This window comes from Crinia signifera, chromosome 2 (assembly GCF_055691185.1).
Source record: "Crinia signifera chromosome 2, ASM5569118v1, whole genome shotgun sequence".
NCBI lineage: Eukaryota > Metazoa > Chordata > Amphibia > Anura > Myobatrachidae > Crinia > Crinia signifera.
Genome location: NC_139218.1, coordinates 231,078,715 through 231,103,011, shown reverse-complemented (window position 1 = coordinate 231,103,011; position 24,297 = coordinate 231,078,715). Strand labels below are relative to the sequence as shown.

The window sequence follows — 24,297 nt, the reverse complement described above, 5'->3', positions numbered from 1 at the left end:
TGTCAATATATTTGAATAAAACCATAAGCTAAAACACTGGTCAGTATAAAATCTACCATTTATTTACAGCTTAAAAGTAACAAAACATTTCTAACCATAATATTACTGCTTAATAATCATATCTCAAGCATCTTCTGCCCACTTGTAAAATGCAGTGGTAGTTGTCAGTAAGAATTTTCTTCTGACAAACCGGGAAAGGCATGGCAGTCTCTGGAGTGAGTTCTATACCTTCAAATGCACCAAAATGTTAACCTCATATTATTCTTATGATGCCCCAGTGATTTGAGAAATATATATTTTTTTTGCCCCAAAATTGCCCAATTAGATGGGTCACCGCCCACTGTTCAGCATCATGATGCCATGCATACCCTGCAGGCAACCACCTATAGATCTAGCGGCCACTTACCCTCAGGACTGCTTTCTTAGCATCACATCACTTCTAGTGTCTTTAAACCATAACTAAGATGCTTGGCTGCTAAATTTCAGGGGGATGCTGGGAAGGAATGAGTAGTGCTGGGAGTAGGGATGGCCATCGTTGCTATTCCCAACGATGGCAATATTGCAACTGGCCATCGATAGTGCTAAAATATGCACTGGAGGACCATCGATATTTTTACCTATTGATGGTCATCCATTTTGTTTGACTGAACAGGGGGTGGGACTTCATGTGTGTCGGGGGCGGAGCCATTCTTAGTGTCCCGGCACTTTAAAGAAAAAAACAGCAAAACATCGGTTTGGCAAAAGTATTTGACATCGGCCATAAACCATCAATGATTTAGAATCATTGATGGCTGATGGCCATCCTTTGCTGGGAGGCAAATAGCAGCCAAGCATCATCTTATTTATGTATAAAAGATGCCCAGGGGATGGGAGCTGGCACATTATGGCCCTGGCATCGCTCACAGACAAAAGGCAGCAAGAGAAGGGTAAAGCCCCATACACAGTACACCAGGGGTTCCCAAAGTTTTTGAATCACGGCACCCCAAAGCATCAGACATTTTTTCGCGGCACCCTTATGCTAAAGGTTTCTCATTGAGAAAGTCAGAAACAATTATTAAGTAAAATACATTGTGTTTATATCTCATCCTTAGGGTCAATTATGTGGTAATGGACAGGATCCCCTTCTGTTTGTCCACAATTTGACTATTATAATGGACATAAATAACTTAAATTGGACCTGGACCACCAAGCCAGGGCACCCCTGCAAGTCCCCCAAGGCACCCCAGGGTGCCACGGCACACAGTTTGGGAACCACTGCAGTACACGACCGTGGCTGCTGCTGATATAATTAACCATGATATTGCCCTACACACTGACTGGTATCAGCTGCCAGTATATCTCAGTGATATCACAGGGGTCCGTTGTTTGGCTATATTGCCAAATTGACCTGCATGTTCAGTATATATCGGGATGCGGTTAATTTCCCGGCGGTCGGGATCCCGGCGGTCGGAATCCCGACACTGGAATCCCGACCGCCGAAATCCCGAAACTTTCTCCCTCCGTGGGTGTCCACGACACCCATAGAGGGAGAATAAAATAGCGTGCCGAGCGTAGCGAGGCACCGTGCCCGCTGCGTGGCGAGCGCAGCGAGCCCGCAAGGGGGGGCGATCCATGTCCCCCCCTTGTCGGGATTTCGGCGGTCGGGATTCCAGTGTCGGGATTCCGACCGCCGGGATCCCGACCGCCGGGATATCATATCGGATCCGTATATATCATAGTTAATGATATTGAGTATCCAAACTATACAATATTGTGTACAGTATCGTTCAGAAGCCCCTTTGTTGAGATATTGTTAACATTATCGCCTAGTGTGTATAGGGCTTACGTGGCCACTTGATCTATAGGTGGTTGTCAGTAGTGTTCATAATGCAGCCCAGTGGGCCATCTAATCGGGCATTTTTTTCGGCAGAAACATTATATTTCACAAATCACTAAGGCATCATTAGAATAGTCTGTGTTTAAAATGTTAGAAAGAAGAACAGTAGACTGCGCTAATAGTTAAAAATAATTAAATGCCAGTAACCTAAAATTTAAACATGATTTAATGTAGAAATAAACATATATATATATATAGCAGCTTAAATTAAAAAGTGGATGTAATTACATATATTATGCACATAAAAAACGAACATAAGCAAATAGCATAAAAAAGATGTATGGGGGGATAAAAAATTTTTTCGAGGTGACTGAAAAAATATGAATGTCCATACGGTACTGTATATTGAGGCAGTGAGTCCAGCTGAAAGGGGGGCAAAACGTGATGTGCCCACTTGGATCCGTTCCTATTTGTGCCTCCAATAAGAGGGACCTGGATGGCTGGGGGAGGGAAATCGCAGCTTGGTGTTTGTGGAGTAAATGGAACTCCTGCTGTTCCTTGAATGCCAGGGAAATAGCCTGGTTTTGGGTCTTCTCCCCAGATTGTTGCCAAAACAAGGTCTGGAGGCTGGTCCGGTCTGTCAGGTAGTCAGAGCTGTAAATAGCTTGTGCTGGAAGTCAGTCACTTGGATAGGAGCACCAACACGTTTCGCTCTGTGTTTAAAATGTTGTCACATTCGGAGCTATAGAATGTACTCCAGAGCCATCTCAAGTGGGAAACTCTAGACGGTAACTTTTTTGCTAACCCTGTATGTCTAATGTCCGCTCTGCACCCTAGAATGCGTGCTGGCTGGTTTAGTGTGATGTTGGTGGCTATGATGTTATGGTATACGGTTGATAGTTTGATTTGCATTGGCTTGACCACTGAAGGTCGACATGGCTAAGGTAGACAAGGATGGAAGGTCAACACAATCATTAGGTTGACAATGGTTAGGTCGGCATGAGTTTTTCGTCTTTTTTTTTGGGGGGGGGGAGGTGAGACTTGTGCCGGCAGGCCGTATTTTTTAAGCCCTACAATCCAATAGGTCATGGAGGCAGGATAGAATAGTGTCCAAAGCATGGCGAGCACAATGGTACACTTTGAAGGTGTCCATGTTGACATTCGGGACCAAAAAACTTGAAATACAGATGGAGCTTCTTTCATCTTTGCAGGGGTTGGCGGTGGATTTGCGACTCTCCAGCCGCCGGAAGGGGACATGCGCACCCGGGAGGAATGGGTCTCCCCCCGGGTCCCAGCTGCATTGCTGCCGGTACCCAGTCAGATGTAGCGCCGCTCACCAGTGGGGGTGGTCTGGCGAGCCCCGGCACTGGATGAGCGGCACTACATCTGTACTTATGTCAACCTTTTGGCTGTTGACCTAGCCATGTTAACCTATTTCTTGTGTCGACCTAAGCATGTCAACCTAATATGTGTCGACCCAATGACCCATACCTGAGGTTATATATCAATCATTTGGGAGTAAAGAAGCAGAGTATAAATGTCAACATTCTTAATTCATAATAATATTGACATTCAGTTGACATTTTTTGTTGGCATTCTGAATGTATAACAATTGTGAGTACAATATTTCGTTATCCAGGAGGGTCTTCGCAGGTTGTATTAGTCATTGAACTCAAACGTTATGTAATCCATAATATTTGCAAGTAGATCCCACACATTACATGTCCTTGTTTCAAAAAAGACAAACATTAAAAATTAAAGACAAAGGGACGGGGGCATCCTATTGCTGGTAGTAATTTGTGGCACAGCAAACAACGGCTTTTAAGCCCTGTACACACACGTCGATTTGCTTTTGCTTCGATGTTGGATTCGATTTTCTATTAGATCTTTCCATTCGATTTGGCATTAGTTTTGTACTTTTGCATTAGATATCGAATTCGATATTCATTCATGGTACATTGTACACATTCGATTTACTAGATCGAATTCAATATTTCCTTGGCTGCACAGGAGATTTTTGAAAACGGGAGCACACATCAAATCGAAAGTGACATAAAACCATTCGATTTCGTTTAGGATTCGATTCGATTTTCTTCTATAAGCAAAATCGAATCAAAAATCGGGAAAGATTGATGCTTGTGTACACGGCTTAAGTCTGATTTTTTTCAATGATAATCATTATCAGACTATCCCGTTATAGTGTTTTTACCGTATAGTAAATGATCCATTTCCGGGCATGGGGATTTGGTATAAATTCTAGGACCCATATGTTATCATGGAAATAAAAGGGCTTGTTATCAGGGATTTTGCTTTTTGTGCCTGGGGGCTTTTTGGGCCTAATTAGCCGCTGTAATTTACTGCAGTTAATTGGGCTCCCAAAGGGATGGTCACTAAGTCGACATGACTGAAGGTCGACAATCAAAATGTCAACATGGGGTTTTTCACTTTTTATTAGCCAACATGTGCCGAGCATGGCGAGCGCAACGGTGCACTTTTTTAATGTCCATGTCAACTGTCGACATTCGGGATAATAAAAGTGAAAAACCCCATGTCAACCTTTTCACTGTCGACCGTGTCAATGCCGACCTAATGCTTGTGTTGATCTAATGACCCCATCGACCTAACCCCATGTCCACCTTGATGCATATGGTCCTTCACTGGCCGGCCCAATGCATATCCTCCCAAAGACACTTAAAATTCAAAGTTATGTTACTAAATTGTTATCGAAATTCAGATGCTTTAGATCATTTATAGACAACCACTTAATTTAGAAGTAGTACGTACTGATTTACCCAAATGAATGGCAGATTTCCTACAAGCATCTTAATAAAAAGCTTTTCAGCATCATGCACTTAAATGCATTATAAAGAGTGGCCTTGTTCTTATATAACACCTAAGTGGGGACCTCATGTGATTTTCATTGTTTTAAATGTCATGCACTCAATGCTGATGTCTATTACTGCATGTGGAGACATGCAGAGGTTTGTAGCTTTTGGTCCCTCAAACAGACCTATATGAGGAATGAATATTGATTTTACATACGATAGTCTTGGCATTTCTCCAATAAATCAGGCAAATGCCAATGATTAATTTTCTAATCTGTTCTTCCAAAGAAAAATCTCAGCCGCAATATCCCAATATCGAGCAGTGTGTGCACGTTCTCAATAATCTGCTCATATTTCCCATGCTATCCTGTCCCAGTCATCCTCAGTTTGGGTGGACATATGAAAATGCAGCGTGATGTTCCAAAACATCGGTAACTTTGAAAAAAAAATCTTTAAGTGTGTAGCTCAGATATTGGTGCCTACAGTTTTCAAATAAATGGTCCATCCAAAAGTACCGATCAGTGTGGACTTAGCTCGACGTAGGCTTGGATCTCAAACTTCTTTAGTATGAACTGGGTAGAGATGCCGATCTATAAGAAAGGCAAAGTCAAAAAATTATTTGATCTTTGATGCTATACTCTCGCCGTCACTATGAAAAACTGCACATTGTGGCAATCATCTCCATATCTGAAAATTGTCACAATTAATTGCTGATGTATGGGGCCCTTAAGGTGATAACACACCATTCAATCCAATTACAAAATAACAGTTAGGATTTGATTGGCTGGTGCGTTATTACCACTTATGATAAACCACCAGCCAATCAGCATCTACTGTAACTGCCATGTCACAGGCTGAGTTTTAAAAATGACAGGTTGGAGCTGATTGGTTGGTGGTTTATCACTCTTCATTTTATCACTTTTCACGGTTTAGTACATCTTGCCCTTTATTACTTTACCTGGCTTAATATATCTGCCTCTGTATCTGGCCTCATAGCATATTTTACTTAGGTTCTTCAGTTATGTATTATGTCAGTGTAATGTTTTTGGCTACAGTTTTTGTTTGAATTTTATGAGTTTACTAGTTACCAGCCCTTCAAAATGAGGAACTCCATAGCAGTAATGTCTGCACTGGCGGCTGTGTGCAACCAAATATAACACTTCAGTTTCTCTTTTGGGTGAGATCTAGTTTCCACCAACAAGTAAAACACTTCAATTTTCCCTGCAGATAAACGGTACTTGTTTCCTAGCAGGGCGCCTACTAAGCAAATTGCTTAGCGGGTGATTCTGCGTAAGAAAATCGCATTGCATGCAGGTTTTTTTGTGTGTGTGCGATGTGATCCGATGTGATTTTCCTATTTAATTTATTCACTGCTCTTTTTTCCCAGAGTGGTGCGATGCGATCCCAACGCATGGAATCGCATGCGATTTTATAGGGTGTGATGCCATTTACTTTACTATACACTTATATGAGATGCTATGAGATTGAGGAACCCCCCCACTATCCACGCCACCCCAAAGCGCGTCAAGCGGCGGCTGAACGCATCCTCCCGACCTTTTCATACCGCCACTATCCACGTCGGCGTGGAGTTGATTTTATTCACCGAGCCCGAAGCGTAGCGAGCGGACGCGGAATACATGTAACATAATCCGCGTCCCCTTGCGGGGCTCGCCACGCTTCTGGCTCGGTGGCTTGCTTTGCTAGCCACACTATATAAAGTCAACTCCATGCTGACGTGGATAGTGGGGGTATGAAAAGGTCGGGAGGATGCGTCCGCCTTCCCTCACGGAGCTTGCAGCACTCACCACGCTTCGGGGTCAGTAAAACCACATTGTATGTCATACAAGTGTATAGCTAATAGCACGGCATCGGACCCTATAAAATCGCATGTGGTTTTGCGGGAGATGCGATGTGATCCCCTGGGGCCAACAGAGCAGTGAATAAATGACATTAAAAAATCGCATTGCACCGCACGGCACTAAAACGGCCCATGTAATGCGATTTCGGTACGGTAGCATACGTAAGAAATCTGAGCGCCCTGCTAGGAAACAAGTACCAGATAAACATTAGCCTTTTATTATATAAGATTTCTTTGTTAAGTTTTTCAATAAAAAATAAAAAGTTAAATGGGCTATTCAGTGCTTCCGAACAGTCGGAAATATCCGCACACACCTATTCAATGCGGTACAGATTGTCGGAAACGGCTGCAGATTTGACAATTTATTGGACGTTTTGACAATGTGCGTTATTATTAAAAACAGTCGAAACTGCATTGTTGAAACGGCTGGTAGATTGCTGAATCTGCAGCTATTTTCACAGATCCGACTGTTTCCTGGGTCCATCTGTTAAATACAAGAGATACTGATTTTAGGCTCCTTTTTTTTTTTTTTTTAAACAACATTGGTCAAGACAATAGTCAATGAAAGAATTCTATATTATATTTCTTATAAAATGTAATATATATTGTATATGGAAAAGTTATTTGGGCTTTAGTAGCACTAGACGGTGGGCTTGCTTCAGACCTGTTAGCAAGGTTTCAAATTTTGCAGCTGGACAAAACTATGCTGCACTGCAGGTGGGGTAGATGTAACATGTGCAGAGAGAGGAAAGGGCCATACACACTGGGCGATTTTAACCCCATTTCTAAGCTTTCTAACTATAAATGAAGCATGGATCGCTCCACTTGTAATGGCTGTCGCACTAGGTTAGATAATGTTCGCACTAGGCTGCGCCCTGCCCGAACATGTCCCTGCTGCCTGTCCCCACTGGTGCGCATGGGAAAGCCCAACGCCGCCGTAGATGCCCAGCACTTCCCCTACAGTGACTTTGGTGGGGCCAGGCACACCCTCTTTGGTGATGTCGACTGAGCCCGGACCACCCCCTTTATGCTGCCCCCGTGCAGCACCGTCCTGCCAAGTTCCAAGAAGGGACTCTAGATAGACTCTGCTTGAAAGGCCTATCCTGCTAGATCACGGGGTTTTTCCTATATGCAATATGCAAAACCCTGCTTAGCACATATAGCGGGTACTGAGCAGCGTGTTCAGCGATGTGTGCTGAGCGACCAGCGCTTCCGCACGGCCAGCAGGCGCCCCATGTGTACTGGTCTTTAGATTTGGGTGAGGGGTGTTCAAACTGAAATCTAAATTGCAGTGTAATAATAAAGCAGCCAATAGAGATGGAGCCCCTCTCTTTGTTGCTCGGCTCTCGCCAAAACGTCCCCGCTGGCGAGAGCCGGCAGATAGGCACTCCATCAGACTGGAAAGCGGGTGCGTCTCACGCGCATGCACATCCCAGACGCTGGGGACCGTCGGGGGAGGCAGCGGATGGCGACGAGCCCCCTGATGGGGGCTGGCAAAAGATTTGCCAGCCCTGCAGAGATGAGCGGCACTACATCTGTATTTACTCGGCACAGACGTAAAAAAACTCACCCAAATCTAAATCTCTATACACGTTACATCTGCCCCACCTGCAGTGCAGCTAGGATTTGTCCATCTGCAAAAATTGCAGCCTTGCTAACAGGTCTGAATCAGGCCCTGTGTGTCTACATAAAACTCTGCTGGCTTGTAAACATTAGGGATAGCTTCTGTAGAGCTCATTATCTTCCCTAGCGGGAAAGATTATGATGCATTGTATAATTGACAGACCACTCACGCCCCAACATGACCCCTTCCAACTAGTACTAAATGCTCTGCACCCCTGGGCTTCCCACTTGATTTATGTTTGCTGTCTGTTGTTAATTAATTGAGAAGTTTTTTTTTTTCTTTTATAACACCAGTTAATTAATTTGTTAAGTAAGTAAGTGGAAAGTTCAGGAGCAGAGCATTTCTGTACCCATACTGTAGGTCATAGAAGAGTGTTGAAAAGGTTGATAAATTATGGATGCAGGCCAGCAGAGCAGCGTCTGTCAGCACATGCTTCTATTTTGGAATCGGGCAAATAATTGACTGGATAAATGTTTTGAGCAAGTGCACACCTGTTACATTTTTTTTTTTTTTTTTTAATGTATGCTGTATCCTTCAGCATAAAAGTTACACGAACCTGAAGAGACCTTTTGTACCATTTAAAATGTCCTATATTTATGGAACTTTTACTTTGACATGTGCCCTTGTAAATACTATAGTGTTCTTAGAAAAGGAAGAGTATAAATTAATTTATAACCGCCCACTCTAGGCTTTCATGCAAACGTGCTTTACGTAAAATAATAATTGCCTAATTCCCTTCCAATAATTGTACTCTGAAAGGATGTTTTGCTAATGGAAGGGATGGGAGGCTTAGCACAATCCTGGCTCTTGCACATAGCTGGGACCTTCTGTGCCGCACCACTACATAGCTACAGTATATTGTAGGCGAGTACTGACTCAGAAGATGAAAGTATTCGGTACTTGTGTACTATCTGGGCTCCCGATTTTTTTCATTGCATGCCACTACTTAAGGCATGCAATGCAATGCAATTTTTCATTGTAAAGACCTGATTTTTAATTGTAGTCAACCATGGATGATTTCATACCCCCACTATCCAACTACGGATTACTTTACATGTATTCTGCGTCCCCTCGCACGCTACGCTGGCCACGCTTTGGGCTCAGTGGCTCGCTATAAAAAATCAACTCCATGCATAGTTGGATAGTGGGGGTATGAAATCATCCATGGGTGACTATACAATTAAAAATCTGGTCTTTACAATGAAAAATCGCATTGCATGAATTGTATGCCACTATATTGCATGCAATGCGATGCAATACAATGAAAAAAATCGGGCGCCCAGATATTACACAAGTACCAAGTATTCTTATAGCCCTTTTTACAATTGGACAAGGGTCCACCCAGTGAGTGACCCAGTATTTGCAAGGTCCAGTTCCCACAGTGACCTAGCCTTTGCCAGGTCACTGATGTCAGACTGGGGCGGAGCGGGGGAGGAGGCAGCATTGTCCGGACTTGCCCAAATAAAGGTTATAAATAAGGGTTCCCATAGCTCAGCTAACACATTAAAAGTAAAAATGGCTAGAACAAGATTAGGCCAAAAAGCTCAGAAAAACATTTTTCTGCAAAAAAACAATCAAAAATAACTTGCCAGTATTCTGCAAGAAAACAATAAGAGAAAAACAGCAGAAAAGACACACAAAAAAAACGTGCCGATGTTCTTCGATAAGTGCGCTTCTGCAAAAAAAAAAAATTACCAGACTCAAAAAAAAAAAGAGGCAAACAAAAGAAATTAGTAGTCTTTAGCAATCAAAAAAACAAAAGAAAAAATTTAGCAGGCAAAAAAAAAAAAAAAAAATATAGTAGTAAAAGTAGTCTAAGAAAACAAAAAAAAAAAAAACATCAACAGCCTTAGCATCTTTAGGTAGTCTTTAGGTAAAACTATGCTATGCGGTCTTAGCATAGCATAACTAAACATACATGGAGTACGGATTGTTCCATGCCCCTGGCGATGTGTGTTCCTGTGCATCGTCAACAGAAAAAGACAGTGTATGCACTGTCTTTCCTGCTAACTTTGCAGTGGTTTGCCTATTAGTAGAGGCAAAACACTGCGCTGCACACATCGCCGGTGTGCAGCCATCTGTGCTGAGCGATCCATGCTTAAGCACGTCGCTCAGCACCAAAAGCCACCACAAAAAAAAAACTCATGCAGCAAGCCTGTCAGATTGGCAGTCCTAGGACTGACCAAGGAAGAAATTTAATTTGACTTTGCATATGTTATTGTTTTGTGTTTTATTTGTAGCATCATGATTTCAGTTGTTTCCTTTTCTTTTTCTCTCCAGCTGTTTGGGGAAACTTTGTCAACATGAGGTAAGTTCACAACATATTTAACGTACAAATGCAACATAAACTTATCCATATTGAAACTGTACAGTATACATTTATACCGCTTTCACACTGCCAAAACATTTGAAAAAACTGTATTTTTAAATGGTATTTAAAACGAGACTGAGCCCTCACTTTGCAGTAGATTACCGTTTTTAAATACCGTTTAAGTACCATTTACATCAGTCAAACCGTGTAATCCCCTCAACACGTTTCAAGGCAGAATGCAGGGAACAGCCTATCACAGGTCTGTAATCTGTTGTTTTCACTAAATACTGGTTTAGAGCCATTCTCACTGCATAAAAAATGGCTCTGAAACGTGTAGGACTCTTTTTTTAAACGTTTTGAAATACCGGTTATCTTTAACCAGTAAATCAACTCTGGCACTTTCCCACTGCAGCCTTAAACGTTTTTAAGTGGGGAAAAAACGGCAATATACTGTTTAACAAGTGCAGTGTGAAAGGGGCATAAGTCAGACAACTGAACAATGTTTTTTTTCCTCTTTAAATAATCTGTTGTACCTCCAGCATTTAATGCAGATTGTATTCCCTTGTATTGTCTAATTATGCCTTTGCATTAAGTTTTACCTGTCATAATTACATCCCACACCACTAAAGTTTTATGTGTTTAGGATCCTAACAGTAAGACTGGGTGAGGTGGGGTGGGGTTTGGCTGAAAGAGAGGGGTGGGTTATTGTTAAGCTGTGGTCACATGGTGTGATTTTCACTGTGCGATTTTTACTATATACTCAAAATGCAAATTCTCAGATTAGCGAAAAGGGAACTCTCAGATGTGACGCTCTATGAAGGTGTTCACTACTGCATACAGTCACACACCATGAAATCCACGCACACTTTGCGATAGCAGGTATTATTGGCCACTTGTGGTGTGTACTTAAATGATCTAGAAAACTTGACACACAGGGGGTGATTCTAATTCCCCCGCAACGGGGCAAATTCGGCCCCCTTCCGATGGTTGGGGGACTGCACGTGTTATATTGTATGTACAGTATGTGCTCTCCTTTGCAAACTGCTTTTGCCGAGCTGTTCGTACGGATCAGGGCAGATGGCAGCGGGGCTGAGGGTCGGCCATGGGAACGCCCAGCGTTTTATGGCATCCCCATAAAAATGTTGGGCATACCCATGGGTACGTGAGCAAGCCGATGCCTGCTGGGGGTGGTTGGCTTACTTTACAAGATGTCAGCCCTATCTTCGTACCGGAGGCAACAAATGAGTCAGTTCCCACTGACTTTTATTTGTGAAGGCAGGTGAAATCATTGGATGGTCGGGGACCATGGAATAATTTCACCTACAGCGGCGATATGCGAGGGGATGTGTCTTAATTACACATCCCCTCGCATGGTAGCGTTGGGACTCTGCAGTGGGGGAGGGGGCGCTCTGCGGTGCTTGGAAAACTGCAAAATCGGAATCAGGCCCACAGGGGCTAATTTGAAAGCAAACCAAAAAAGATCAAGTAACTTTGGGGCAGATGTATTAAGCCTGGCGAAGAGATAAACTGGAGATAAAGTGGAGAAAAAGTGGAAGGAGTTAACGCACCAGCCAATCAGCAGTGTTCGAAATATGACAGTTGGAAGTTGATTGGCTGGTGCGTTATCTCCTACCACTTTTTCTCCACTTTATCTCCAGTTTATCTCTTTGCCAGGTTTAATACATCTGCCCCTTTGCACCTTGTATGACCTGGCAGTGAGAGCTGATGCACGCACCCGCATCATAGGTGGTCAGTGTGCATGCACCTTAAGAATCATGGTGTTTTTTGTATGAAAGACTCCCATATTTTATGGCTAGTGAGGTGCAACATATGGTCTCTCTGCAAACCGTTTTGTGAAGTTTTAGTAAGTGTAGTATGTGGTATATATGCTTTTATTTTTATGATAAATACATTAACCAGTTAAACCGACAAGTCACTTCTATGACTATTGTCTTTAAAATTTAGCATCTGTACAGATGGAGCGAGCTGGCAATTCTATCGCCAGCGGCCAGGGGGCGCACACACGAGACGCTCACGCGCCCTGTGGTAAAGGAGCTCCCCGCCGCCACCGACGGTCCCCACTGCCCGGCCGCCGAGAGACTGGGATGCGCGACCCAGTCTGATGGGAGTCCCTCTCCGCCGGCTCTCGCCAGTGGGGACGGTCTGGCGAGAGCCGAGCAAAAAAGAGAGGGGCTCCATCTGTATATTTTGTTTATTTTCATGCTACCATTTTTTTATATCATCCTCCTGACTTGGATGCTAAATTACAGGGATGGGTAGCCTGCATTACATACTACTGCTGTAGCTTTAGATGTACTCTGTATGCTAATAATGTACCACAATCCTTCTGTAATGTATCATCTACATTTCAGATACCCATCACTTCTCACAGCTCCGAAATACATAGCAAGCTAGATATTTATACAGGGTGAATAAAAGAAACGAAGTGCATTGCTGCTTACTGGGAAGCAGCAGTGATGAAGTAGTGGGATAATGGATCGAGAGGCATCTGATAAAAGATGCTTTGTGTGATCTGAAACACCAAAAATCAGGTCATAACTGTCTTTGACAAGGCAAAAGCTGATTGGCTGGTATTTTTGCGCTATCCTTGCCTTGATAAATAGCCCCATTTTATATAGTACAATTCAGAAATGAGAAACATGTGAACCTGATTTTTACTTGTTTTGTCAGTTATGAGTGTCTACCTACTTATTTCCTCTCAGCAGGTCAATCCAGGAAACCGGAGGAGAGCAGAAAATGGAAAAGAAAATAGAGGAGGTTTGTTCGTTTTTTCTTCTTTTGTAACTTCTCTATCTAAATGAGAAATGTCAGTTTGATCTTGTTCATTCTTCTCGGTGGCCGGCCCATGGAGTGCAAGTCCTTGCAGCCAGCTATAAATTACATTGCGCTTGGGAGTGTCATGTTGAGCAAAGCAAACTACATTTTTAAGTAGATTGACTTTTAGTGTTTTCTTTATACATGTTCTATACTATTTCTTACCCATAAACACTCTCTACTTAATATATAGCCCAGTACCATTCTGTACAAGATACCATTGTAAGCATACAGTAGAGTCCCCATTATTTGGACCTGTATCCAAAAAGTCGCTCTGTTCTTTTTATCATTTACTGTACTTTTTTATTTGTATGGTATTACAGGTTGAGTATCCCTTATCCAAAATGCTCCGGACCAGCAGAATTTTGGATAACTGATTATTCCGTATTTCTGAATATTTTAATATTTCAATTATGTGTTTTGCAGTATCTTGCATTTATGCTGTATAAACACATCAACCACATGAAATACACACACATATATTTTATTTGTTAAAAAAACAAGGTTTCAAAACATGAAACAAAATTTGTGTTTTATCTCAGGCACTGAATTTGTATGCCAAGCAATCATTTTCTTTCACATATATAGTACCAGTTACATATCATGTCCTCAGTAGTGCTGTCCCCAGTAAGTTTTTAGCAAAAACATTTTTTTCTCCACTTTTCTGGAATGTATGGTTTTTGGATTAATTAGGATAATAGATATTCGGATACGGGATACTCAACCTGTACAATGTTCTTACATTTGCCTTTACATTGATGGAGTACTTTTAACCAACACTAAATTTGTTCAGGTAAAACATCATTATTTTCTTCTTTTTTATTTATTTTCTTTCATGATCTGTAAGGCCCATACACAAAGACATATATTTAGTATACATGCACAGGGCCGGCGCCACCACTAGGCAGCCTTAGGCATTTGCCTAGGGCGCCAGCCACTGGAGGGCGCAATTTGAAGCAGGTCCCCCCACCCCTGGCGTTCTGCATCCCCCGTCACCCCCCACCCCTGACAACCCCCCGTTGAAGGACGCAGCGGCATCCCGGCACGCCCGCTGTGTGGAGCGGCTGGCCTGCTGCCGCAATACCTGGACCCCCCCTCCCCCCCTGTGTGGAGCAACCAACCGGGACCCGGTGAAGCGGCTGGTCTGCCGCTGCGATGCCCGGAACCCCACCACAACCCACAGGGGAGCGAAGGAGCAGGTGAGGGAGCCGGCACCACACCCCCCCCCCCCCCCTGGGTGGAGCGACTGGTCTGCCGCAATAACAGGACCCCCGGGGGGCAGGTGAGCGCCGGAGCACCCCCGCCCACATGGGGCGCTCCGGTGTCTGGCATCGGCCCTGTACATGCACACAGATCCCTTTTTCCTTTTACAGGCATTGCATTTCCCTTCCCCTAATTCGTAGTGCTGGTCAAGGGTTTCTAACTAACTGCTAATCTCTGCACTCATATAGTGAGGCCTAGGGGTGTACACACAGGGAGATTTTGGCTAATGGACAATTTTGAAAGAGATTTTGGCTAGATGCACTGGAGATTTTGACTAAGCGATCTTGTCTAAAGGTCCATACACACTGGGCGACTATGACCAGCGTGTATGGACAGCGATGATGAAAATCACCGCTGCAGGGAAAGCCGCTCAGTGCATACACACTGAGCAGCTTTCCCCCTGCCTGGCTCCAACGGAGGGGGGAGGACGGCTTTGCATAGGCGCAGAGCTATGCAAAGCCGTCCTCAAAGCCGCTCATCTGCAGGTGCATGAGTCCCAGCGGGCCATAATACAATTTTACCAGTGACGCTTTTATCCACATCAGGTACAGAACCAATTTCTTTAGTACCAGCCAGGAGACAGACGTAGATAGTAAGGTGACATGGAATGTGACAGTGTCAGTGAAAACCCACCTGGCTTCGGTCACATCCTTTGCTACCGTGCTTGTTATGCTATGCAAATACACTATTAAACAGTTTTGTTCTTTCTCTTTGTATAGGTTATTGCGCCATTAAGGGAAAAGATATTAGATTTGGAGAAGAGGTAAGAGTTCTGCTCCTTTTAAAGTTACTTTGCTGTTTTGTTCAGTATTTGTCTTGAAATCCTAATATTCCTGTGAAAGCATCCACATTTTTTATTTATTTGTTAAATATATATATATATATATATATATATATATATATATACAGTATATATATGTGTGTGTATATTTTCCATCTGGTTTGTATAAACAATGTTATGTGTATTTTTTTGTAATTGTCTAAAACTGCCTTTACTTGCTGATTGTCTGTGTCCTTGAATGAATGGCACTAGCATTAGGCTTAGGGGGATATTCAATGTTGAGTTAAGACTGTCGGGCTGGCCCAACAGCTGTGAACCTGTCCAATCCTTGGACTGTTCGACCGAGATTTTGCAGGCGGGATTCAATGTCCCACCTGCCACGAGGCAAGAAGGGGCATGGCCGTGAGAAGCAGCCGGAATCTGCGAGCTGCGGCCGGGAGCTCATCAATTCCCGGCTGTTCTCGGCAGAACGAGCCTGACTGCTTGTGATGTCGGGCTCATTCTGCCGAGATCCCCTGTTCAATGCTGTTGAGGAAGACAGCATTGAATAGGGCCCCGCAGACATATCCCCCGTTGGGAATGGCTGCGGGAGATCCCCCTAAACCTGTAAAATTAGTAACTTTACTTTGTTCCGATCATGTTTCCCCGTTAATAAGCCCTACCCTTGATTTTGGACACTGGTCCAAATATGCCCTACCCCGAAAATAAACCCTATCAAAATTCCCATAGTGCAGTCACTAAATTCTAAGGTACCCCATCTCCATCCCTGCTAACCCCCCTCACCTCCACGTTGCTTGTAAGCTGCCGTTCTGGCTTCTACTCCTGGACAGCTTCCGGTCCCAGGGATGCATTGTGGGCAGCGCGTGACGTCACCGCGCACATCACACAGCTGCAGCAGGCAGAGGGAGCATTACGCTACCGAATGTTAGTGAAAGGAGGACTGGGGGCATGTAATGAAAGGAGGACTGGGGGCTGTTTAAAAAGGACTGGGGGCATGTTATTAAAATAAGCCCTACCCCGAAAATAAGCCCTATGGTGTTTTTTGTTGAAAAAAAAAATAAGACTGTTTCTTATTATCGGGGAAACGCAGGATGGCAGATGTGTTCCAGGTCCTCTTGACTTCAATAATACTTGTCCATAATAACTGTAACAGTCCTGATCAAATAAGGAAGGACATGGGTATGCAGGCAGGGTATGAGTGGTTACCACACATTACACCTTCCTGTATGACCCAATCTGAAAGGGACATTGCATATTCTGTCATCCACATCCTGGTACAATTTAAAAATTGTAGGCCATAATCCTTTTATTTCGGTGTGGGCTACCTATTCCACACAACTATTGATTTACCTTTGTTCTCTTCATTGAACAAGGTAATAATAAATGTTTTCTTTATTTCATATATATTATGTTATATTAATCTATATTATTATTACTATTATAACTGTTGTCACATTTTGCTGTTTCCAGTGGTTAGTCTCAGCAGGGATAACCCTGTATATACTATATAGCACCAATACTTTTGGAGGAGAAAAAAAAGGTGTACTGCAAAAACTGTATATTCCTCAAATAACAAGACCGGTGGTGGTCTACTATGTGTTAATGAATATCTTAATGATTCAAGTTGTATAGAGAGAGTAATATGTGTCTAATAGTCTGGCATTTCAGCAATACTTTTCACAGCGGGGATTTGAATTGGTTTAGGTCTACTAGTTATTGTGTAATCTAAACTATAGTATTTGAACAATATGATCATTATTCAGTATTTTATTATAAATAAATTCATTTTTTCCTTTTGTTTTTATTGCAGTTTTACACAAAAGTACCCACCGGTGAAATTTCTATCCGAAAAGGACCGAAAGAGAATTCTGGTGAGTAATCACGCTGATCAATTGTGTGGGTAGACGTAAGGACTGGTTCATGTCACTCTGCTTGCTTCATATTTGTTTCTCACAGAAAAATCTGACCTGTGAAAATAATTTTACAGAATCCCATCCAATAATAGTAACTTCAAAGGCTTTCCTGCCTTGGGCCCACCACTATTCGCTGTATTTACTCCAGCAATAATTGTGAATAGCTGGTACCACCTGGCAATATTTTGGCACTGGTCTCTATAGCAGGGAAGATCTGGAAGTGCAACCCTACAGCTTTCATTGACAGGGTTTTTCAGATTGTTATTGCTGGGGCCCTGCTAAATCGAACAAATGCTAATGGATAAAATTAATAAATGTTCTAAAAATTAAGAGGTGATGTTGCCCATAGCAACCAATTAGATTCTGTCTATCATGTCTCTTGCATCCTAGATAATGATAGAATGTGATTGCTGTGAGTGCAGACGTACTACTAAGAATACAATAATCCATATCGGCTTTCAGTATCCTGACTAACCACTTTGGCTGCGGTACCAGCAAAATTGAGGGTACTTGTTTCCTAGCACGGCGCCACCGATTTTAATTGTATGCAATCGGCTCGCAAAAATCGGGTCAATCGCATCGCATGCAACCAAATCACATGCAATGCAATCGACCCGATTTTTTACATTGGAACCAATGTTAAATGGTCCCTGAGACCCGATTTTACATTGGCCCCAATGTTAAATTCCCCCCAGACCCCTTTTTTCATTGTATGCCCCCCTTTGTTAATGCCTCGATCAACGTGAACCTGAAGCGCGGTGAGCGGCGGCGGTACTTGTCCTCTGATCTTTTCATACCCCCACTATCCACATTGGCGTGGAGTTGACTTTATATAGTGTAGCGAGCCACTGTGCCAGACAAATTACGCGTCCCCTCGCGGGGATCGCTGCACTCGCCACACTATATAAAGTCAACTCCACGCCGACGTGGATAGTGGGGGGTATAAAAAGGTCGGAGGACGCGTACCGCCGCCCCTCGTGGGCTCTCTGCGCTCGCCACGCTTCGGGTTGGCGTTCATCGTGGGGTGGCATTAACAATGGGGGGGGGGGCATTTGACATACAAATTACCCATCCGGGTGGCTATACAATCAAAAATCGGGTATGGGGGGCCATTTAACATTGGTTCCTATGTAAAATTGGGTCCATCGCATTGGTCGCATTGCATGCCATTATAATGGCATGCGATGGACCCAATTTTTTACATTGTCGGGAAAGCTCTTAAAAAGCCCACAGGCATCACTGGATTGAACCTAACATTCATACAAGCGAGAACTGCAAATCAGCATAGGTGTAAGCTTTAATACTAATAAATTGATTGTGAATGGATACTAACACGCATGCAAATAATCCTGTTGGTGTGTGAAAACAACATAATAACTAATCCAACTCTTCTGTGCTAATAACCCGGCTGTGAGGGAGCAATATTTATTGACTCTGACTGTTTTAGCATTGTTGTGAGAGACCAATTAACTAACTTCATATCCAACTACTAATCCATTTTAAGAGAAAAATATCTGCATATGCAATAACAACCTGCTTGTCTTATTTCTATTCACCCATTCCAGTAGAGAGAGCTGTGCAGAATATTAACATTTATTAACCCTTGCTTGTCTGATTGTTAGAAATTGGTAATTAAGCTGACCCAAATGGAAGAGTATTTTATAAGTTTAATTGTATAGTTTTCTACCGACCGGTTTATTAAATATATTGTAATTATTTTTATTGTTTAATAAATGTGAATTGCTTCAATCTCAAACAGCACAGTCTTTATACTTCTTTTGGTTGTTGGGGTTTTTATAAGGGCTGAATATACCTTTAAGAACGCAGCAGATTGAGATTGCAAACAGACCTATGCTCAGTTAGCCCTTTTTATCATATCTAGATAAGGGTACTGCACTGGGGTATTCAATGGCTCCCTAATACTATTGTAAAGCGCAACAGAATCTGCTGCGCTATATAAGAAACAGTAAATAAATATTCAATGCTGTCATTAGCGGGATGACGGCAGAACAGGCCCGACTTTAGAAGCTGTCAGGCCCGTTCTTCCACGCCCCCTTTGCGCCGATCAGCAGGTGGGACATTGAATCCCGCCTGTCGTTCAGCTGTTGCGCTGACCGCAAATGGGCCAGGATCACTGCTGTCGGCAGGGATCGACAGCCATGATCCTAGATTGAATACCCCCCCTATATCTGTTTGGATTATAACAAGGTCCAACTTTACTGATCTTCAATATTTGACACATTTAAAATGTAATACCCTTTGTCACAATGTATCTGTTGTGGTACAGTGTGTCAGTATATGGTAAAATTGTGTGATGTTTCCTCTATGCAGATAACTGGAGGAGCAGGATTTGTGGGTTCACATCTCACGGACAAACTGATGATGGACGGCCATGAAGTCACCGTTGTGGATAACTTTTTTACTGGCAGGAAAAGGAATGTGGAGCACTGGATCGGTCATGAGAATTTTGAACTTATTAATCATGATGTTGTTGAACCGCTTTACATTGAAGGTAATCTGTTTCATATTTCTCTTATGAATGTTGGTGCTTTATTTAGTTTTCAGTCCTGAGTTTAATATGACTGCAGCAAATATGAACGTAGTTGTACCAGAGCCTTTCACATTTCTTTGAAGAATAATACAGTATGGTTTATGTGTGTTTGCAATACATCGTGTGCAGGGCAAATGCAATAAAGAAACAATAAAATATTGTAATGATTCCGCTAGGTCCTGCAAATTCAAACTTTTGACCAAACCGATTTCAAAAATCGAAATGTCCTTTTTTTTTCTTTCTCTACTATTATGGGGGCATTTAATCCCGGTCACCATTTTCGCCCTAGTCTATTCTATACTGCCATTACTGACCGCATTGAAGGCAGTTTCCAACAAGTCGGATCTGTTTTATCTGAAACGGCCACGAATTCTCAAGTTCAGGGCCCTTTTTCGCCGACCTGCTGAGTTTCCTACACTTGAGTTATGGACAGCGGAATCACAGATTGAATACCCCCCTATTTACATTGGAGTGTATTTTATAGTACTAACTATTTTTTTTCTCTCAGCACATTACTTTGTTTCAAGTTCAGATGTAACATTCACAAAAACATAAGAAATACTTACCAAAGTGGCCTTTTTTCAATTTATGAAGAATTTTTGAACTGCAGAAGGAGTTTCATGCCTTTCAGCATAGTCAACAGAGACTCACTGATTTATAACAGCCAATCAGAATGGTAGCTTTCCTCAGTCTGATAAACATGACAAGTTAAAGATTGATGTCTGGTTGATAGTACAGAAAATTTTCTATATTTCATGCAAGCATCTTCTGTCTTTCACTTGTCTCAATAGATTATTGGTTAATGCTATTAATATTTATAATGATACCTTAACTTGAGATGCTTATTGAAGTTGGAGTCAATGTAAAAATATTGAAGGTGTCTTAATTTGTCTTTGGAATAATGGTGAATATCTATTCCTCTGTACGGCGCTGCGAAACACTTGTGGCGCCTTATAAATAAAATTATAATAATATTAATAATAATATTTTTCTCCTACAGTGGACCAAATTTACCACTTGGCTTCACCTGCATCTCCTCCAAATTACATGTATAATCCTATCAAGACACTGAAAACCAACACAATAGGGACACTGAATATGTTAGGTAAGTCTTATACGATCTGGACTGCAAATTCTGTAAAATAAACTGCAGACAGTGCTGTCTATACTGGAGCTAGATCTGGCTCCTCAAAATGCAGCTCTTCACTCCTCCCATTTGTTGAATTTTTATTTTTGCATAAAATATGTTGTAGACTATAACCAATAATTCTCTTGTTTTCTAGGACTAGCGAAACGTGTTGGAGCTCGGCTACTGCTGGCTTCCACTTCAGAGGTCTATGGAGGTAAATGACAATTGTTTTGTGGATCTTGTTTTTGATGGAACGGTAAACATCTGATGGACATTTTTAAAGGCCGCCATCCACTAGTGCAATATGGCCACTTTTTAGGAGATGCGTTGCTATGATGGATCACATGAAAAGTGACAACATTGCATGTCCTTTTCCTGCTATTGCGATGAGACATGTTCCCCTACGCCTTGCATCGCATTTGCAGATACTATGGACTGCCATGAATATTTATCACAGCCGATAGCCCTTGCTAGGATGGCATACAATACATTGTATGCAAAGGACCACATACAATGTATCATATGCGATCCTGCTGCCCGGCAGCTGCTGGGTGGGTTGGCGGGGTATCGTTTGCGCGGTACCACGTGCGATACCTCACTCTAGTGGATGGGGGCTTTAAGAGTCAAAATACTTTTTTTTCTAGAACTTCCAACACACATTCTTTATGTCAAACTACAAAGGAAAGCATTTAGAATATTTTTCATAATCTATATTACCTGTAAGCTTTAATACCTGAGGAGAATAATTTGTAGAACAATTTGTGCACTATTAGTGCAGTTAGTTTAGAAAAGTTAAAATCTTTTCATCCAAAAATTTTTCACTGTGGTTTTTATATTGTTTTCTCTTTTTATAAAAAGCAAGTTTTTATTTTTTTCTTTAACATACAAAAACAATTGACCTGCCAGCAGATGCCGTCATCCTGCCTGGCCCTGATGGCCGGCCACCAATTTCGAATAGATATCTGTGGCCGCCAGATCGGCACCGCATGTACACACCTTTTAGAGATATTTCTTAGAACTGAAAAATTTTATATAGCACTTATATCCACAAAATATATCCGTAAATGGGCTGAACAACATTAAACATTCAAAATAACATTGCTACTATGTCCTCTAGGTCAGAACACCGTCAACCTTTGAAAAAAAAATAAAAAATTCCACATTTTTGAATGTTGTTACAGAAGACCTTCCTCTCCTCTTTTATTACGTAGGTAGAGAAATCCAAGTTTTATGTCCCTTTTTTGAATCCCCTTAGATCCTGAAGTACATCCTCAAAATGAAGACTACTGGGGACATGTGAATCCTATTGGTCCCCGAGCATGCTATGATGAAGGGAAGCGTGTGGCTGAAACAATGTGTTATGCTTATATGAAGCAGGTTGGTTGAGAGATGTGCCTGTAGTGCAATATGCTTTACATTCTGCTGAACTGAAATTTTGACTTTGTATATTTGTGTAAATATCAGTCCTTTACTGCAGATGCGTGTGTATACAGATGTGTTCTCATACACTTTTCCTGCATCTGTGCCACACATCCCTTCTTGGTGCTCCAGGTTTCATTCTTGCTGTAATGTGAAGCGCAATGCAATGCCACCGCTTTGTGAGACTGCACTTATTAATTTGAAATGCAATGCTTGTATATTGGGTCCAGTTCAGTATCGCTCATAGCAATCCGAATTTGGCCGCAGCCCTGATGGTTGGTGTCTGTGCATGCACATTTCTGAGCATGCACAAACCCCGCTCCCAAACGGCTTTGGCGAGTTGCACACTCTCCGGGCCGTTCATTGCAGGGAGGGAGGGCCGGGGGCAGAAACTGGTCTGAAGCAGGGGAATGCTCAGCATTTTATGGGCGTACCCATAAAAATGCTTGGTGTTCCCCTGGGAAGGCAGGCGGGAATACAGAAGTAAATAAGTCAGTTTAGACTGACTTTTTTCTGAAGGGGAGATAAATCATTTGATGGTCGTCGATTTATCAAATGATTTGTCTCCCAGTCAGCTGAATGCGAGGGGATGTGTTCTCGCATGGTACTGAGGGGATGCGAGGAGGGAGAGTTCGGCTGGGCGGCTTTTCAGTGGTTTACTGCAAAGTTCCTGCAATCTATTTTATTTGTCTTTTGGCTATATTATTATGTATACATATTCCATTGTAGGCTAGCTTGTGTTTCTACTTCAAAAAAAACTTCTAGATTTTAAACGCTAACAAAAAAGTCAAGGTAAATGCTATTGAAAATTAGGTACTTATGTAGTATCTGGGCTGCCGATTTCTAAATCGGGTCGGATCGGGAGATCGCATCGCATCGCATGCGACCATGCGATTCGATGCGATGCGATGCGATGACCCGATTTTTCCATAGGAATCAATGTTAAAATGGACTGAGTCCATTTTAACATGGAATTCAATGGGAAAAATGGGTCCTTTTCATACCCCTACTATCCAAGTGGGCATGGAGTTGGATATAAACCTGTGGCGAGCGTAGCGAGCCACCGAGCCCGAAGCGTGGCGAGCGGACGAATACCGTCCCCTCGCGGGGCTCGCTTCGCTCGCCACGCTTCGGGCTCGGTGGCTCGCTACGCTCGCCACAGGTTTATATCCAACTCCATGCCCACTTGGATAGTAGGGGTATGAAAAGGACCCATTTTTCCATAGGAATCATTTTAACATTGATTCCTATGGAAAAATCGGGTCATCGCATCCGATATCGGATGCGATATCGGATGCGATGCGATGCGATATCGCATCGCATCGCATCTGATTGTATGCCTTAACTTAAGGCATACAATCAAAAAATCGGCAGCCCAGATACTACATAAGTACCGAAAATTGAAGTGTTATGAAAAGTTTATTTTTAATTGGTTTTTAACATCATCAAGTTTTTTTTCTTGGGGTATAGAAGCCTTCAGTTTGTTAATGGTTCTTGCCTGTTGTTTGTAGACCTCAGCTCTCATATGGCCCCGTTGGCTGTGTAGATGACTTTCATGGAGTTGAGGAGTATTGTATTCCCACAGTAATGACCATTTTGCATATTATGTAACCAGAATTTCCCCAGTAATTAAAATGTTGCATATTATGTAGCCAGACAAATGAAGGTTCGCTTCATCAAGAAGTTACAGCAATAACATCGGAAATGACTTGGGAGGGGTTTTATTTGGCCTCCCCATGCATGGACAAACACATATTTCCCTTGATGGGGAAGGTGACATGATTAGAAACCGATTCAATCCATTCCCAGTTGCACTGGAACTGGAGGCTCTACTGGGCTATTGATTTTTACAACTTAATGTTCTATCTAAATCAGTGGTTTCCTTGTGAAAATGTTTAACTATTTAGATATTGATCTCCTGAAATGCAGACGTTTGATTATTAACAGAAAGTCTGCCAGACTACATGTCCCA

At 42.4% G+C, this 24,297-nt stretch overlaps 1 protein-coding gene across 3 annotated transcripts in view; it reads left to right on the top strand.

Moving 5' to 3' along the window:
- UXS1 (UDP-glucuronate decarboxylase 1) overlaps nt 1-24,297 on the top strand; it is a 41,504-nt gene that overhangs the window by 1,735 nt on the left and 15,472 nt on the right. For 2 of the 3 annotated variants that reach the window (XM_083173997.1, XM_083173995.1), the window contains exons 2-9: nt 10,404-10,431; nt 13,158-13,212; nt 15,252-15,295; nt 17,124-17,184; nt 19,558-19,738; nt 20,778-20,882; nt 21,061-21,120; nt 22,162-22,283. In XM_083173997.1, coding sequence (XP_083030123.1) covers nt 10,404-10,431; nt 13,158-13,212; nt 15,252-15,295; nt 17,124-17,184; nt 19,558-19,738; nt 20,778-20,882; nt 21,061-21,120; nt 22,162-22,283 — 656 coding nt within the window. The remainder of the gene's footprint in view (nt 1-10,403; nt 10,432-13,157; nt 13,213-15,251; nt 15,296-17,123; nt 17,185-19,557; nt 19,739-20,777; nt 20,883-21,060; nt 21,121-22,161; nt 22,284-24,297) is intronic. The other variant, XM_083173996.1, reaches the window with a different exon arrangement.